Genomic DNA, 14,623 nt, shown 5'->3' with positions numbered 1-14,623 from the left:
CTACAAGAGCCTTTCTATGTTTCACACAGCTCCTTCCCACTGGAACTCAGATGTGTCTGGTAATTTATCACAGTCTATGGACAGCATCCCAATGGAGACAGAGGACTCTTCGAAGGGAGTCTGAATTCTCTCACATATGTAGACTTCCCGTGGTCTGCCAACTTCAATCATTAATGACCCTTCCTTGATGAGTGGCAATGACCTTGCATAGTCCTGCCTCATCTACCAAGACAGTTCTAGGTCAGACACTTCTTGCTCCAGGCTAAAAGAATCCACAAGGATCACAGCTTTGTGCTCCTGTCCCTAACAGCGCTTGAAGTACATTTACTCAACCAGTGATAAGTAGAAGTCTCTCCCTCCCCCCTCTCTCTTCCTCTCTCTTCCTCTCTCTCTCTCTCTCTCCTCTCTCTCTCTCTTCTCTCTCTCTCTCTCTCTCTCTCTCTCTCTCTCTCCCTCCCTCCCTCCCTCCCTCCCTCCCTCCCTCCCTCTCTCTCTCTCTCTCTCTCTCTCTCTCTCTCTCTCTCTCTCTCTCTCTCTCTCTCTCTCTGCTGGTCTTGGTGCTTGAACTGTGGGCCTGGGTGCTGTCCCTGAGCTTTTGGCTCAAGACTACCACTTAAGCCACAGCTCACCTTCAGGCTTTTTAGTAGCTAATTGGAGATGAGCCTCATGGCCTTTCTTGCCCAGGCCGGCTTCCTTAGTAGCTAAGACCAGAGGAGCCAGGATTACAGGTGAGAGCCCCCAGCACTCAACCAAGTCTCTCCCTTATGAAGATCATTACACTCCTAAAATGGAAGGATTAACCTCGGAGTTTTAATCCTAAGTGGTTAGAATTTTACATTTAATGTGAAGCATCTAAAATCCTAAAACTGATGAATTAAAAAAAATCTATTTGTTGTTAAAATAACTCCTTTAATTCTTCCAGCTCTGTTTTCCCCCTCGCCCACCCCTAAATACATGACTTGCTTTTGACTGAGGTATCTTTGGGAGGCACTGAGTTATCCTCCAACACACAGCAAAACGAAACTCATCTTAATCCTGCAGCTCAGCCTTCTGGTCTGTGTTATTTACTAATCCCACTGATGATTTCTTCTTTAGTATCAATCTAACACTAGTATACCTTCATCCGGCTGCAAGAAAATGTTGCAAGTGAGTCACATTTCCATATGTGATCTTTACAGGCCGTGATGGAGTCTAAGTCGCCCTTTCAACTTGTTGAGACATAGAAGGTAGTAACAGTGACCTCAGAAGAATGAGTTGAGGTCACGAACACAACAGTTCATCTGCTTTTGTTTGGAGAATTCTTTATGGAGTTTATGCCAAGCAAAATTAACCTCCTGTCTATAGCATGGAAATGCTTAAGGAGGATTTCAAATTCCTGACACTATGCCTACTTTTGTGTGCCAGAGAAATGGAAATAGCAAAGTCTAAACACTAACAAAAGTAAATGCGATTCACTTAACTTTCTTTTAAGGACCTTTCGTTGCAGGCAAAACAAACAAACAAACAAATAAACAAAAATAAGAATACCCAACCAAAAAACTACAATTGGAACACTTCAGCTACTTATTTTGATGCTGCCTGTGGCAACAACACTGCTAGCCAAAGAGCAGTGGTAGGATGGAGAGGGAGAGGCAGTTAAAGAAAGGATTATATATGCTGAGACCTTTGCCAACAAGATGAGGCAAAACAAAATCAACAAAAACAGTCCTCAGCAATCCACTTGAGAGAGAGAGAGAGAGAGAAATGACATTTAATGTAGATGTTTGGAAAAACACATCTATTTGTTTTCGATAACTCTTTTTAAAGCCCTCTAACTCTTTCAGCTCATTTGTGCCCCTAACCCTTGGCTTTGTCTACCTGCCCTACCATTTCCATCACAGAAATAAGACTAATTGAAGAGATCTTTTGATGGTTCTATCCCAGTTCACATCATTTTTAAAATACGGACCCTTCAAAGAACTTACCAGACCTTTAGTCGTTCAATAAGTGGAGAAACAGCTTCAAGTACACTTGAGTACAGACCACCACGCATGGGTCACCTGGGAGAGAGCTGGAAGGCTCTCTGCCACCCCAGCTTCCCTCCACCCCACTCCCTCCCCCTGCAGTCGAAGCAAGGATGCAACAAGGACTCCTCTACTTCCATTCATCCAAAGCCATGCTCTACAAAGGTGAGGGAAAACTACACGAAACCGGCAACCAGATCAGACTGATCTTAGGAGCAGCGGAAGGAAAAGGATGACTATAGGGACCAGGTGAGTGACACCTGCTACTAAGCACTGTGGATGCTGACAGTACCTGCCTTGGGTTTTTTCTGGATTTTACCAGACAAGGGGGTGGTAACAGCTGCAGAAGAAGGAATACTTTTAAAGTCTGTTCCCATTCAATATAAGTACGAAGTGACATTAACATTTCTTTGGAAAAAAGGAATTTGTGTTTGGAACAAAAGCAGCAGAGGCTTCTGATGTACTTCCTTTCTCTGCATGCAGTTACATAAATAGTACCAGCCCTTGATTGACCTAAAGGTCTGATGTCTTCCCAGTGTAAGTATTGCCACCTCTCTGTCGGACATCCCAAAGGTGACAATCTCCAGAAAGAAGGCAGTGCATACCACAGCTCCAAACCTAATTGTATTTGCTTGCTTGCTATGTTACGGATTTGGAGGAGTGTATATTATCATTGGTGAATGTTAGTTTCAAAAGAGAAAACATTCATGCTCACTTTGTAGGTCAGCCAATTCATGCCTCAGTCTCAAAGTGCAGCAGAGACATTCTTTTTCAGGATGGAAACAAGTGGCCCACTGGCCCACTCTGGAGTATGGGAATTCCAGATCCCTGGGTCTACAATGAGTGAGTCACACCCAGTACTGTCACCTAGTAGACAAAAATCTTTGCTATTCACATAAATATCTTCCAGGAGTGAAACCAGAATTTGTTTTGCTTATATAACTCTATTTTTATCTTCTTCCTTGACCTGTAATTCAGGGGAAAGAAGACAGCAACTTTTTTCTTTTTCTTTTTCTGGTACTACTAAGATTTGAACCCAAGGTTTCTTGCTTACTAGGCAAGTGCTCTACTACTTACACCATAATTCTAGCCCTTTTTGCTTTAATTGTTTTTCAGATGTTCCCTGATCTTGCCCGGACTATATTGGACCACAATCCTGCATAGATCAGATAACACATATACACACCACATTTTTTGTTGTTGTTGAGAAGAGGGTCCCACTAGCTTTTATTTTTGCCTTAGCTGGCCTTAAGACATGATCCTCCTTTTCCTCTTGAGTAGGTATGATTACAGATGTAAGCTACTGAAACCAAACTTCTGAATACAGACCTAAATGACTTCCAGTCCACTATCAGGACTTAATTTTTCAGAGTGCAGAGAATGACTGTGCCTGCCAGGAGAGGAGTGAGTTCACCTAATCACTCAGGGAGCTGAGCCAACTTTACATGATGCAGATGGTTAGAACACATGACAGATGAAAACATCTGTGACTCAGGAATTACATGGCGTTGGAGTCTGTGTATTCCTTGAGGGACTTGGTGAGCTATTCTCCTCCCTCGTCACCACTGGGGAGGGGAGACCTTGACACACAGCACCATTTCTCTGCCAGGCCTCAAGCTGTTTACAGCTTTCTGTGAGAGACTGAGATTGACTTCATTGACAATTATGGCTGGATAATGGGAATCAGATGTTGCTTCTGAACAACAGGCTAGGAAGAGGAAAGTTATTAAAAACAGATCCCTAACCCCCTTCTCCTCTAAGTTTATTAAATTTAAGTAAACAACACCAAAACAAAAAATCACAATTGAGGATGGCTCTTTTCTCTAAGTTGTGAAAACGTCTTACTTGGCTAGAGGCTAGGGAGTGGGATCTAACACTATTGGAGTTCAGAATGCAGGGCTGACTGGAAAGTAAAACCGTTGGAAAAGCCAAGTAGACTATGCAAACCAAGTAGGAGTGACATTCTTAGCAAGAGTGACCGCTTCAGCTGCTCCTTGTGTCCATAAGCCTTCTATTTTTCTACGTGTGGTTTGTGGGAGTTTTGCTGCTAAGGTGAGCTTTCTAATAGAATGAAGGTCCTGTACCATCCAAGGTAGAGTGCAACCCTGCACCAATGCAGTGCCCCACAGAGGCCTGGACTAAAGACCCCCCAGCAGTAGCCATCTTGTGGCTTATGAACCATGCTGTCTTGGTCATGCTACTCCCTTTATGCAATTTTATTCTGCAGATGAAGAAATTCCAGGGCTGACCTGTATAGGGTTCTTTTCTCTCTAAAATTTCAGACTTGCTTTTTTCTTCTTCTTCAAGTTCTAGGGATTGAACTTAAGACCTTGCATATATTAGGCAAATGCTCTACACTGAGTTGTACCCTCAGCCCCACACTCCTGTCACTTAAAGAATGACATTAGTGTAGAAATAGAATCCCAAACCCATCTCATCCCTAGCAGAATCCTGTCAGCTCAGAAAGCAGGTGGAGACAGAGCCCAGATAGCAGTTCTGTGCTACAGCCCTAAACACGTGACACAGCTGTGAAATGGGCTTTGTCTGGGCCATCACTGGACAGTTTGGGGACTGACACCTGCAGTCTAACAGACTAGGGTTTCTACTGAGTTCTCAGGGACCTCAAAGAAGGTGACATTGGGTGAGGCTTGCCTGGTTGTACTGGGGGCGTCACTGAGTCCCTGTCCTGCTCTTGGAAGGTACCCCAGGAAGTCTGGCTGTTCTCTTCCTCTTACTTCATCAGTGTCCCCCGATAAGGGCCTCAGTGGCAGTTAAGGCTCACTTTGGTGGCATAGGCTCCCACTCACTACTCCCTGGTGGTGGTAGAGTGGAAGGAAGATGACTTGTGGACTCTGACACCTGGGTTCTAATCGGAGCTCTTCTGCTCTCTGGGGAGGGTTCCTTGCTACAGTGGGCCATACCCTCAGTCTCTCCAACAGGAAAATGGGGGGAAAAGGAACCCCTCACAGGAATTCCTAGGAGAGCACAGGCAAATCCTGGCACTCACTCTTCTTCTCTAGTCCTCCCTCCAGCCAAATCACTCCTCCTCCAGCTCCAAGTTTCCACGAGCAACACAGACCCACCCCTTCTCCTCATCTACTCATGTTCCAATCCCAATCACTCTTTCAAACACTTCTATTCTATTTTAAGACGTGACCCTGAGCCCTTTCTTACATGGGACATTCCAAAGGACATATCCTGTATAACCCTGGTCCTGTCATACACTTCTGTACCATTTTTTTCTTTACCAGTCCTTTCTCTCCTACAAGTGTGCCCAGTCCTGCATCACTCCTGGGAATCCGGCAAACAACATTGGTTAAGGAACCAATGTGGGAACACAGGACCAAATGGCAGCTTCCCACATGCTGGTTTTAATCAAGTCAATGCTTTTAGCCACTGCTCTGAAGGAAAACATCAATCAGAGAAGGAAAAAAAAAACCCAGCTTAAGTCAGAGGGTGAGGGGTGCTGGTGGGGTGAGGAAAGCATCTGTGGGAGCTGGAGAAGTTACATGAGAAAAGCAGCCAGGGAGGAGGGGAGGATGGGATAAAGCCACAGAAGCTTAAGCCCAGGTCAGAGGCTCTGAGCCCTTGCCTGAGCCTAGACACAGCGCCAACCTGCAGATATGGGGACCGTCCTGTGCGGCGAATCAGACTTTTGGGATAAAAGAAATCAGATGAGGAGCGATGAATGTTTGGTGGCTGTCATAAAACATGAGAAAAGCAAAGAATAAACAATAACAACCAAGAAAAAAAATCCTCATTCAGAAATAAAATATTATAACAAATAAGATGCTTGAGGGGAAAATGAATTTGATAACCAACAAGTAAGTAATAGTTCTTTAGCTGATATACAGGTACCATTTTGGAATGTCAGTTTGGGTCAGTTAAAGGCCTTCAAATTTAACGAGTCTTCAATTTATAGTTTACTTAACTATGTCCCAAGTCCCAAGCCAACCTTTCTTTTGATTCAACATGCTTCTTGTATACAGAATAAGAAACCAGCAGAGCCAACGGAGAGGCGTACTTATGGGTTTGTTGTGAGAAACGCCCTGTGAGTTCTTAAATATCAAGAATGTGGATTACTCAGTGGGGTCGCTGAAAGATTCTTAAAACATTTTCATTTTGCTATGGAAACTGCTGTCATGTGACACGCAGTGAAAGGCCTTGAAGTCTTGGCAAACAAGTGTGACATGCAGACACACCCTGCAGAGAATGTGGGATTTCTTCTTCCACTCAAAGCTTATGCCCCTGTAAACCCCAACAACAACGTTGCATCCCAGCCGAGCATGCTGGAATCCAGCTCTTCTCTCTTCTGGAAGATAGGGAGCCCAGAGATTCACCCCTGTCTCCTCAGGTAGTATACAGCCAGGAAGAGAAGAGCTCTGGAATTATCTGGAAAGCTCACAAAAGGAAGACAACAAGAACTCCTCTTCACCAGAATAAGTGAAATATTTCCCTAGTTGTTTTCATAAGCTTCTCCAGAGCATTCCATTAAGATGGGATCAAGAGTGTTGATTCTTCTTTTCTTTTTTGAAAAAAATGTAAGGAACATAATCCACAAACCATCATAACTAGCCAAGCAGAGAAAGACCATATCTCCCTTTCATTCTGGCCTCATTAGCATACCCTCCTCCCCCCCCCCCCCGACACACACAATGTTGCATTGGAAGATGAAGTAAAAAAAAGTCATTATTAAAAAAAGAAAAAGAAAAGCAACACTGTGGACCAGGGTACAAACCATTTTCTATTGGGTAGCTTCTGGGTAGTGGCCTATGAGGTAGGTTTTACATTGTTTAGTATAAAAGCGACAAGAAGCAGTCTCTTTAATGTTCCCATATTTTCTAAAGATAACCAACTTCCCAAGTATCCCAGAGTCTCTCGCCTGTCTGTGGCTCGACTTGGAAGGGTCATCGTGCACACTGAAGTGTATGTCAGACAGAGGCGAAAACGGGCACAAAAGGACCTGAGACTCTTATCTTCAATTAACCTTTAGAAGTGGGACTTGGCTCAAGGGTAGGGCAGTAGCCTTGCGCTGAAGCACTCAGGGACAGTGCCCGGTCTGAGTTCAAGCCCATGACATAAAAAAAAAAAAAAAAAAGACACCAGCTTTCAGCTCATGGAGACTGCCAGTGGAGTGAAGTCAAACTCCAGCTTTTCCTTGGGTACCACTAAGTTAGCTAAGCAGAGGGATTGAGAATAAGTCTGATTATCACCCTGATTTAAAAAACAAAAAACTCCATAGCCCAGGTAAAATACTGGAGTTGCCCCTTGGAGACATTTTTGAAAAATGGCCAAGGGACAGGATGCACTGTTGCATTCCCTTAAGGTTGTATCTAGCTAACAATCTTTGTTTTTACTAGATGCCACTCTGCTGAACTGGATTTGACAGGCTGTTATAATTCATCATGAATTGAGTGATGAATGCAGAGTTTGGGGTAACGTTGGTACATCGTGGACTAAATCCAAAAACCTCTGGCAAGGATGTCTCCAGATGTTGCTTGCTGATCAACAACTTTTTTCCTGTGATTACTTTCCTATGACGCTGACTGGTAAGGTAGGCTTACTTTGTCTAACACAACCACTGGGAACAAACCCTACAATGATAAATTCAAGGTAGGAAAAATAATCTCTTCACTGGCCAAATGATCTTTAGACTTTGTTTGGGATCAGGAGAGAAAAGAAAGGAAGAGGAAATTTCATCCAAACCCTAGTTCCAGGAATTGGTGACTTAAATTTATGGGTTCAAATGATGTTAGTATCAGATTCTGATGGTTTACTTACCCGCAGCTTTTCCTCTGTCTTCGTAGACTGTTTACAGTCGGGATGCCAAACAGTGGAACCTAGAAAGACACATGCACTGTTCAGAGCAGAGCAAATGAAAGGAAGCAATTGTCCCATTCGACAGATCTCCCATTGAGGCTTGCATTCCACTCTCTCCATGGTGAGAAAGAGTCAGAGCCTCATGACATTGAAATCAAATACCTCACACTCCAGGTGAGTTTTCATTGTCCAGCCTGAGCTTGTTCTTTAAAGAAAAAAATTGTGGATCACAGAGAACACTAGTTACTTAGAACAAAGGTAAAAGGTAAAAATAGTTAGGTCTGGACCAAGTCTTTTTTTCCCTTTTCTTCAAAACCACATTATTATCCTCTAAAAATAATGTCTAAGAGCTTATTATAATCTACATTTAATTTTAGGGACAAAAGTCAAGTTTCTATAATATCAAAGCAACCAAGCAATTTAGTTGTAATAGATGTAGAATCCAAATTCAGTTACTCAATGATTCAACTCTCTAGTAGCCTACAAATGGTAATTCAAATTAACTGGTAGAAAATTTCATTATGAATCTTAATTAACTTAAAATTGCTTATAAAGTATTTCAGGGTGATTTCCTTTTCTTGGGTTAACAGTCTCCCTCTTTTAGACTATGGCACACTTTGATGTACTTTGGTATCAGCATCACACAAGTAAGAAAAACACCCTCAATAGAAAGCCCTTAAGAATCCAATGCCTTCCTTATGAAGTTGAAAGATCATGTGTGTAGTGTATGCTATTTATGTTCGCATACGTGTTTGTATGCATGTGAGGAGAGGCAGAGAACCCGAATAAATGAACACTTAGAGACTCAGTCAATGAACTATGAGATACTGGTCTAAATACAATGGAAGCAGGAGCGTCAGGCATTCAGCCTTTTATCTTTTGAAGCAGCAACCTATGTGCACTGGAAAAGTTACCACATGAGCTACTAGTTTATAGTTCAAACTAAAGTAATATCAAATTCTTGAAAAGGAATATATATATGGGTGTGTATATGTGTGTGCGTGTGTGTGTGCACGTGCACGCATGTGTGTGTATGTGTGTGTGTGTGTAACAGTTATTTCTATCTTGTTTCACACAGGTTAAAAAAATCAAGCAAATCCAAACCAGACACCTACACAGGTCCCTTCAACCCTAACTCAAAGGCTGACTACAAAGCACAGGAAATCTCTTAATGTAGACAGCCAAGGGGCCAGATCCAGGCTAGAAGACGTATTTTCTAGAAGGTTCTACAGAGAAGGAGACACTGTCCAGAACATGGGGTCTATGTACAATGTCAACTTTGTCATTGGAAGCAAGTGAAGGCATTAGAAGATGGAGGTGTTGAGTTCTGAAAGAAATGCAGAACCATTCTGGACCCCTGATCAAAGTCCATCTTATGAAGTACCATACACAGCTTAAAACCCCTCTGTTTGGCTTCCAGAACCATCGTGAATGTGCAAGAGACCTCGGCTCTTAACTGATAAAGAGTGATGTGAACTCGGTTGCCTGCTTTGTGAGTGCTGCCCTTGACACGTGACAATCGACAAGCAGGTCTGGAGGCCACATGGACAATCGATCTGAGGTGACATTGTCAAGGTGCATTGTACTCAAATTTGTACAGCTACTTAAAGATAATAAAAATATGCCCAGGCCCAGAGTGTAAGCCCCATGACTGACATTTAAAGAAAGATAATAAAAATATATCTCTCTAAAAAAAAAAGGAGTCAAACTGCTTTGGGCAGAAAAATGCTAAGTGACACGTGACTATTGTCACTGCCAAGAAATAGCCTGTCCTAGCAATAGCCTAACTGAGGGATAGCCTGTCCTGAGAAAAATATATCCTCTGAGGTCCTCCAGAGACCACCAAAGTCACTTGTCTTTCTAGGGTCCTTCAACATACGGTGATGGTTTTCATCAGTTTTAGAGTGATTTCTCTAAGCTGAAAGGACCACCGCGCTCACTGGCATTTTCAAAGAAGAAAGCAGCCAACGCTGTGCTTCTACAATCAAGAATCACTTCTATAGATTTTTCTTTCTTGCACATACACACAAAAATTGATGGCAAAATAAACCCTTCATTAAAATTACACAGTGTGTTGGGGAAAGAGGAATGACATGCAAAGGAGTGAGACCCAGTAATTACCAGAACCCAATGATCATCTGATCAACTGCTCTTACAGTTCTTGATGGCTCTACTGATAAACCCTTTTCTAATTAATGACTCTTTTCCCAGCTAAAAATAGTCCCATGCTTGCACAGCTGGTGCCGTTTAGACTAAAAGAGAATCGACTTCTAAAGCTTCCTGGGGAAGTTCTGGAATTTTAACAGAGATAAAAGTTCATCATGGTTTTATGCGAGGAACATTCCTCAAAATTATTTTCACTAAGGAAAAATCAAATGTCTCCCTGGAAAAGATATCCTTGCCCACCAGAAACTTCTTGAGTTTTAGAGACTTGGGGTGTGTTCCTTCTCATTCTCATAAGTTTGTCCTCTTAGTGGGATGAAATAAATGTGCAATGCAGCTCCTCACATATAAGATCTGACTTTCCTTGCAATCTCAGAGAAAAGAAGACTTATAGACTCAGATAATAGGGCTCAAAGGATTGGGGGGATCTAAAGTAGCCATCAAATCAGCAACACTTTTAGAAGTGGTTTTTTTTTTCTTTTGATCTTTTGTTTTTCAAACCCATTCCTGGGGAGGGCTGGAGAGGAGGAACTGCTGGGCTTCATTCCCAGTGCCTCTTCCCTGGCCCCCCAGCCCAGCCCAGCATCCAACTTCACATCTTACCCATTCTTTCCAAGCAGCAATGCAACCCAGTCTCTCATTCACAGCCGCAGGGGCTCAATGCCAGTATGTCAACTGGTTGGCTGATGAATGTGAATGTGAGATAATTTTTGGCCACTTTCACATTGGATTTGGGTAGCCACTCAGCTAATAAAATACCCCCTCCCCAAAAAATAATCTGACAAACTCTGCAAGATTTTTTTTCTTCCCCAAGAGGTAAAAACGTCACTGCACACTCAAGAGCATCTTACCTTGAAGATACATTTCCTCTCCTTCTGTGAACATCTGGTTGCATCTGCTGCATCGTGCACAGCTGGGGTGGTAATGCTTGTCACCTGCCTGTGAGAGAACAGAGGATATTTAGTCTAGTCCTTGTCATGGTGCCTAGACTTTTTGTCCTGGACTAGGGGATTTTGAAAAGATGATACCAAGGAAGGAAAAATAATCATCCAATTGACCAAACATCCCATACATACAGTCCCAGTCCAAGTCAACCTTCCTAGAATCGGAGGGGTACAAAGGCTAGCAGTTGTTCATGCTCGCAGGGATGGGGCTGCTGGGTTGCTCAGCATTTGTGGCTTCTACTTCTCTGTTGACTTGGGCTTTCCTGGATGGTGGCCTATTATGCACCGAATGCCTGAGATGAATCTATCTCCGAGAATCCACCTTAAGATAATAGTATCTGAATTTACATTGCAGACTGTCAATGTAGATCTATACTAAACCAATAAAAATGAATGATCCTTGTATTTATTAAGTGTTGCTTTCTTGATTAAACAGTCAGAAAAATAAAATGTAGCCAGCTTATATTAAGGCAAGAAAAACCCACACTGGTACTAGGGCCTTATATCCTCACTTGACCTTTTTGCTCATTTCCCTCATTTGTTTTCTTAGCCTGGCTTCAAACCATGATCTTCAGATCTCCACCTCCTGAGTAGCTAGGATTATAGGTGTGAGCCATTGGCACCTAGTTCATTATAACTTTTATATCAGAAGAAATTTTCTCTCCCTTCCTACCCCCCCTCTTTTCCTGGCAATACCTGGCAATATTGGGGTTTAAACTTAGGACCTTGAATTTTCTAGGCAGGTACTCTACTATTTGAATCATGCCAGCAGCTCAAAAATCTCTCCTATCCTACTTACAGCAATCTTTTACCAATGTCTTCCATTAAGTTTTCTAAAGGAGGCACTTAATTGAGGTGGTAGCACATTACTCTCTGGCATTTCATATTCCTAAATATGACAGATGCCATCACAGCAGGTGTGGACTTCCCCCAAGCAAAGTGTCAGTGGACACAAAGACAATTTTCTAGACATGTGCCAAATCACATTAGAGTCAACGCAAGATCAACGGAAGCAAAATCTTTTTCTTCAAGACGTGGGGAAAAAATCATCACCTACTAAAAAGGATTAAATATACTCTGCAATGAAATCAACTTTGCCAGTCTAGTGTGACAAGGTTTCTTTTTCACAAAGAGCATGCATTGGAGAAGAAGTTCGAAGCAGCTGCTTCCTGCTTCTGTACTCCTGTGAGACCACAACAGGAAGTCAGGTCTGGTTATGATTCCTTTCTCACACCCTCTGCAAAAACTACAAAAGCCCCCTTAACAACCAGAGCATTACATGGTGCTCAGCCAGAAAGAAAAGAAAAGAAAAGACTTAGTTATTTCAAGGAAAAGCTAGGAACCATATCTATTTGTATTCATTGTGCTTTTGCACTTGTCCATCTGCTATTTTTTACTTATTTCCTAAAATTATTGTTCCTTTGTGATGCTGGTGTGGGAGTTTGACTGGTAAGAGAAGTGTAGGAAATAACGGAGTGGAGTTGCTCCTGTCCACAAATATTTAGTTTTTAAAAAAGAAGACAGCTTTACTAAATTCTCAAACAGGCTGGCTTGAGCATAATGTCACTGCTGGCATCCCAGGTGGACAATCTCTGGTTTCTTAAGGTTAATACAGGCAAAGAAATAAAGGCTCTGGAAGGAATCTGGTGTGGCCTGTAGTGAAAAACATACCCCCAGTGAACTAGGAATGGGAAGAAATTTCTTCAGGCTGCCAAAGTATACTTGCCATATTTAGTTTGAAACATTAGAAGTGTGTGAGTGCTAGCCAATGTGATAAGTCAAGAAAAACACTGATAAAGAGCTTAGACAAGTGGTTATATAAGAGGGTGACCTAAAACCCCCACTGCTTATAATTTATTAGTAATAAAGAATTAAATAAGAGTAATGAGAAAATAGGCACTGAATGACAATAAAAACCAATAAACTTCCCAGTACCAGATCTACATAAGAAAAATTATAGAACTCAACTGATGGATAGTAAAGACTTAAGTAGAATTAGGCAGTATTTCTGTATGGAGAAATTAAATACTGTAAAGATGTTGCTTTATCTGAAATAAACCTATCAGTACACTACATCTCCAATAAAAATTCCCATGGGATCTTCTTTTATAGACATTCTTTTATATTGTCAAGGATCCAAAGAATTTAGTTACCCTTTTCTCAGAATCAGAGAAATTCGGTTTGGGGGAAAAAGATTTTTTTTTTGTTCATTAAATTGGCAAAGATTAAAAACAAGATTACTGTGAGCAAGCAGGGATTGTCACCCTGTTGGTGACCAAATTCCTTCCTGAAAGGCAAATTGGCAAGGTCTGTTAAAATTTAGTATGCACACATACCTTCTGACCCACAGTTCTAATTCTAGGAAGCTATTTATGGTGTTTCTTACGTACATTTGCAAAAGTGAATGCATTAAGGGTATTCACTACTGTCTTATTTATCATGACAAAGAACAGAGAAACAGCAATCTAAATTAGGAATAAGTTAAATAAGACGCTGAATCATATGTAACCATTAAAAGAAAAAGTCAAACCTTATCTACTCAGATGAAAAGAATTCAAACATATGATTGACTTCAAATCAACCTTGCAAGAGAAAAAAAGTCAAGCAGAAAAATAACGCCTATTACATAAAATTCTGTATGGAGTATTAAGAAATTCTGCCTAGATTCAAACCAGGTTTCAGCACTCTTTGGTCTCTGTGTTGACAGATGAGAGCTTCAGCTTTGATCTTCAGCTTCCTCATCTATGATATGGAGTGAATAATTTCACTTCCCAGAGTAGAAGACTGATGACACTTAAGTGCTTTAACCTTTGCTCATCCACTAGGGCAGGCACTCCAACTATTATCTATATTAGTGTATGTATGATATGTATATTGACCTTATATGTGTGTTCTGCATGGAGAAAATAGGAAGAATATGCTGTGTTTGCTTCTGGAGAGATAGATGGAGAGGGGAAGATGTCTTTGTACCACTGCTTCACATCTTACTATGTAAAAAGAAAATAAAAAACAAAAAGAGAAAGTCTCTGTCTCTTGGAGCTATGACTCCCAGACTTAAGTGTTCACCCCGGACTGTGCTAAACATGTGACACTAGGAAAATTGCTTTGTCATGTGTATTGGGACTTGAACTCAGAGCCTCATATTCTTGCTTAGCTTTTTGGCTCAAGGCTGGCGCTCTACCACTTGAGCCATGCTAGGTTCATGGCCTCACTGCTGAAGTGATGGGACCTGGATAGCATTCCACAAGTCTGATGTGGGTACCACATTCACTGGCTCACTGTACATAGCTAATAACCAGAAGGTACTCCACTGCCGAAATAACCTCATGGTATTCAATGAATAGTAATTAGTAGTAATGATGACAGGAATAACAATTTAATAATGCCCATAGGTGGTCTTTGGACCAGGCACAATAAGAAGGCTTTGAGTGTGGTGTGGGTTGCTGGTGGAGGTCCCCTCCCATCGCCCACTTTCCTAAGCACAGACATAAGGAAGTGTGTGTGTGTGTGTGTGTGTGTGTGTGTGTGTGTGTGTGTTATGTGTATAGAGGCAGGGGCCTCTATAATCATTAGCACAAATAGCATGCGCTTGCTCCATCTCAAGTGGCTAAATAAATCATGTCATGTCAAGAAATTCGGGGCCACTGGAAAGTTTCTGGACTAGTGCAGACCTGCGTGGACAGAAGCTCAAGG

The 14,623-nt window shown here is 41.9% G+C and overlaps 1 protein-coding gene across 3 annotated transcripts in view; it reads right to left on the bottom strand.

Moving 5' to 3' along the window:
* Positions 1 to 14,623, bottom strand: part of Ablim1 (actin binding LIM protein 1) — a 160,387-nt gene that overhangs the window by 33,801 nt on the left and 111,963 nt on the right. For all 3 annotated transcript variants that reach the window (XM_090345798.1, XM_090345799.1, XM_090345800.1), the window contains exons 7-8: positions 10,838 to 10,925; positions 7,785 to 7,843 (exon numbers count right to left, since the gene is read on the bottom strand). In XM_090345798.1, coding sequence (XP_090201924.1) covers positions 7,785 to 7,843; positions 10,838 to 10,925 — 147 coding nt within the window. The remainder of the gene's footprint in view (positions 1 to 7,784; positions 7,844 to 10,837; positions 10,926 to 14,623) is intronic.

Source organism: Megascapheus bottae, chromosome 15 (assembly GCF_031878675.1).
Source record: "Megascapheus bottae isolate mThoBot1 chromosome 15, mThoBot2.hap1, whole genome shotgun sequence".
NCBI classification, from domain to species: Eukaryota; Metazoa; Chordata; class Mammalia; order Rodentia; family Geomyidae; genus Megascapheus; species Megascapheus bottae.
This window is presented reverse-complemented; position numbering and strand designations above follow the sequence as displayed.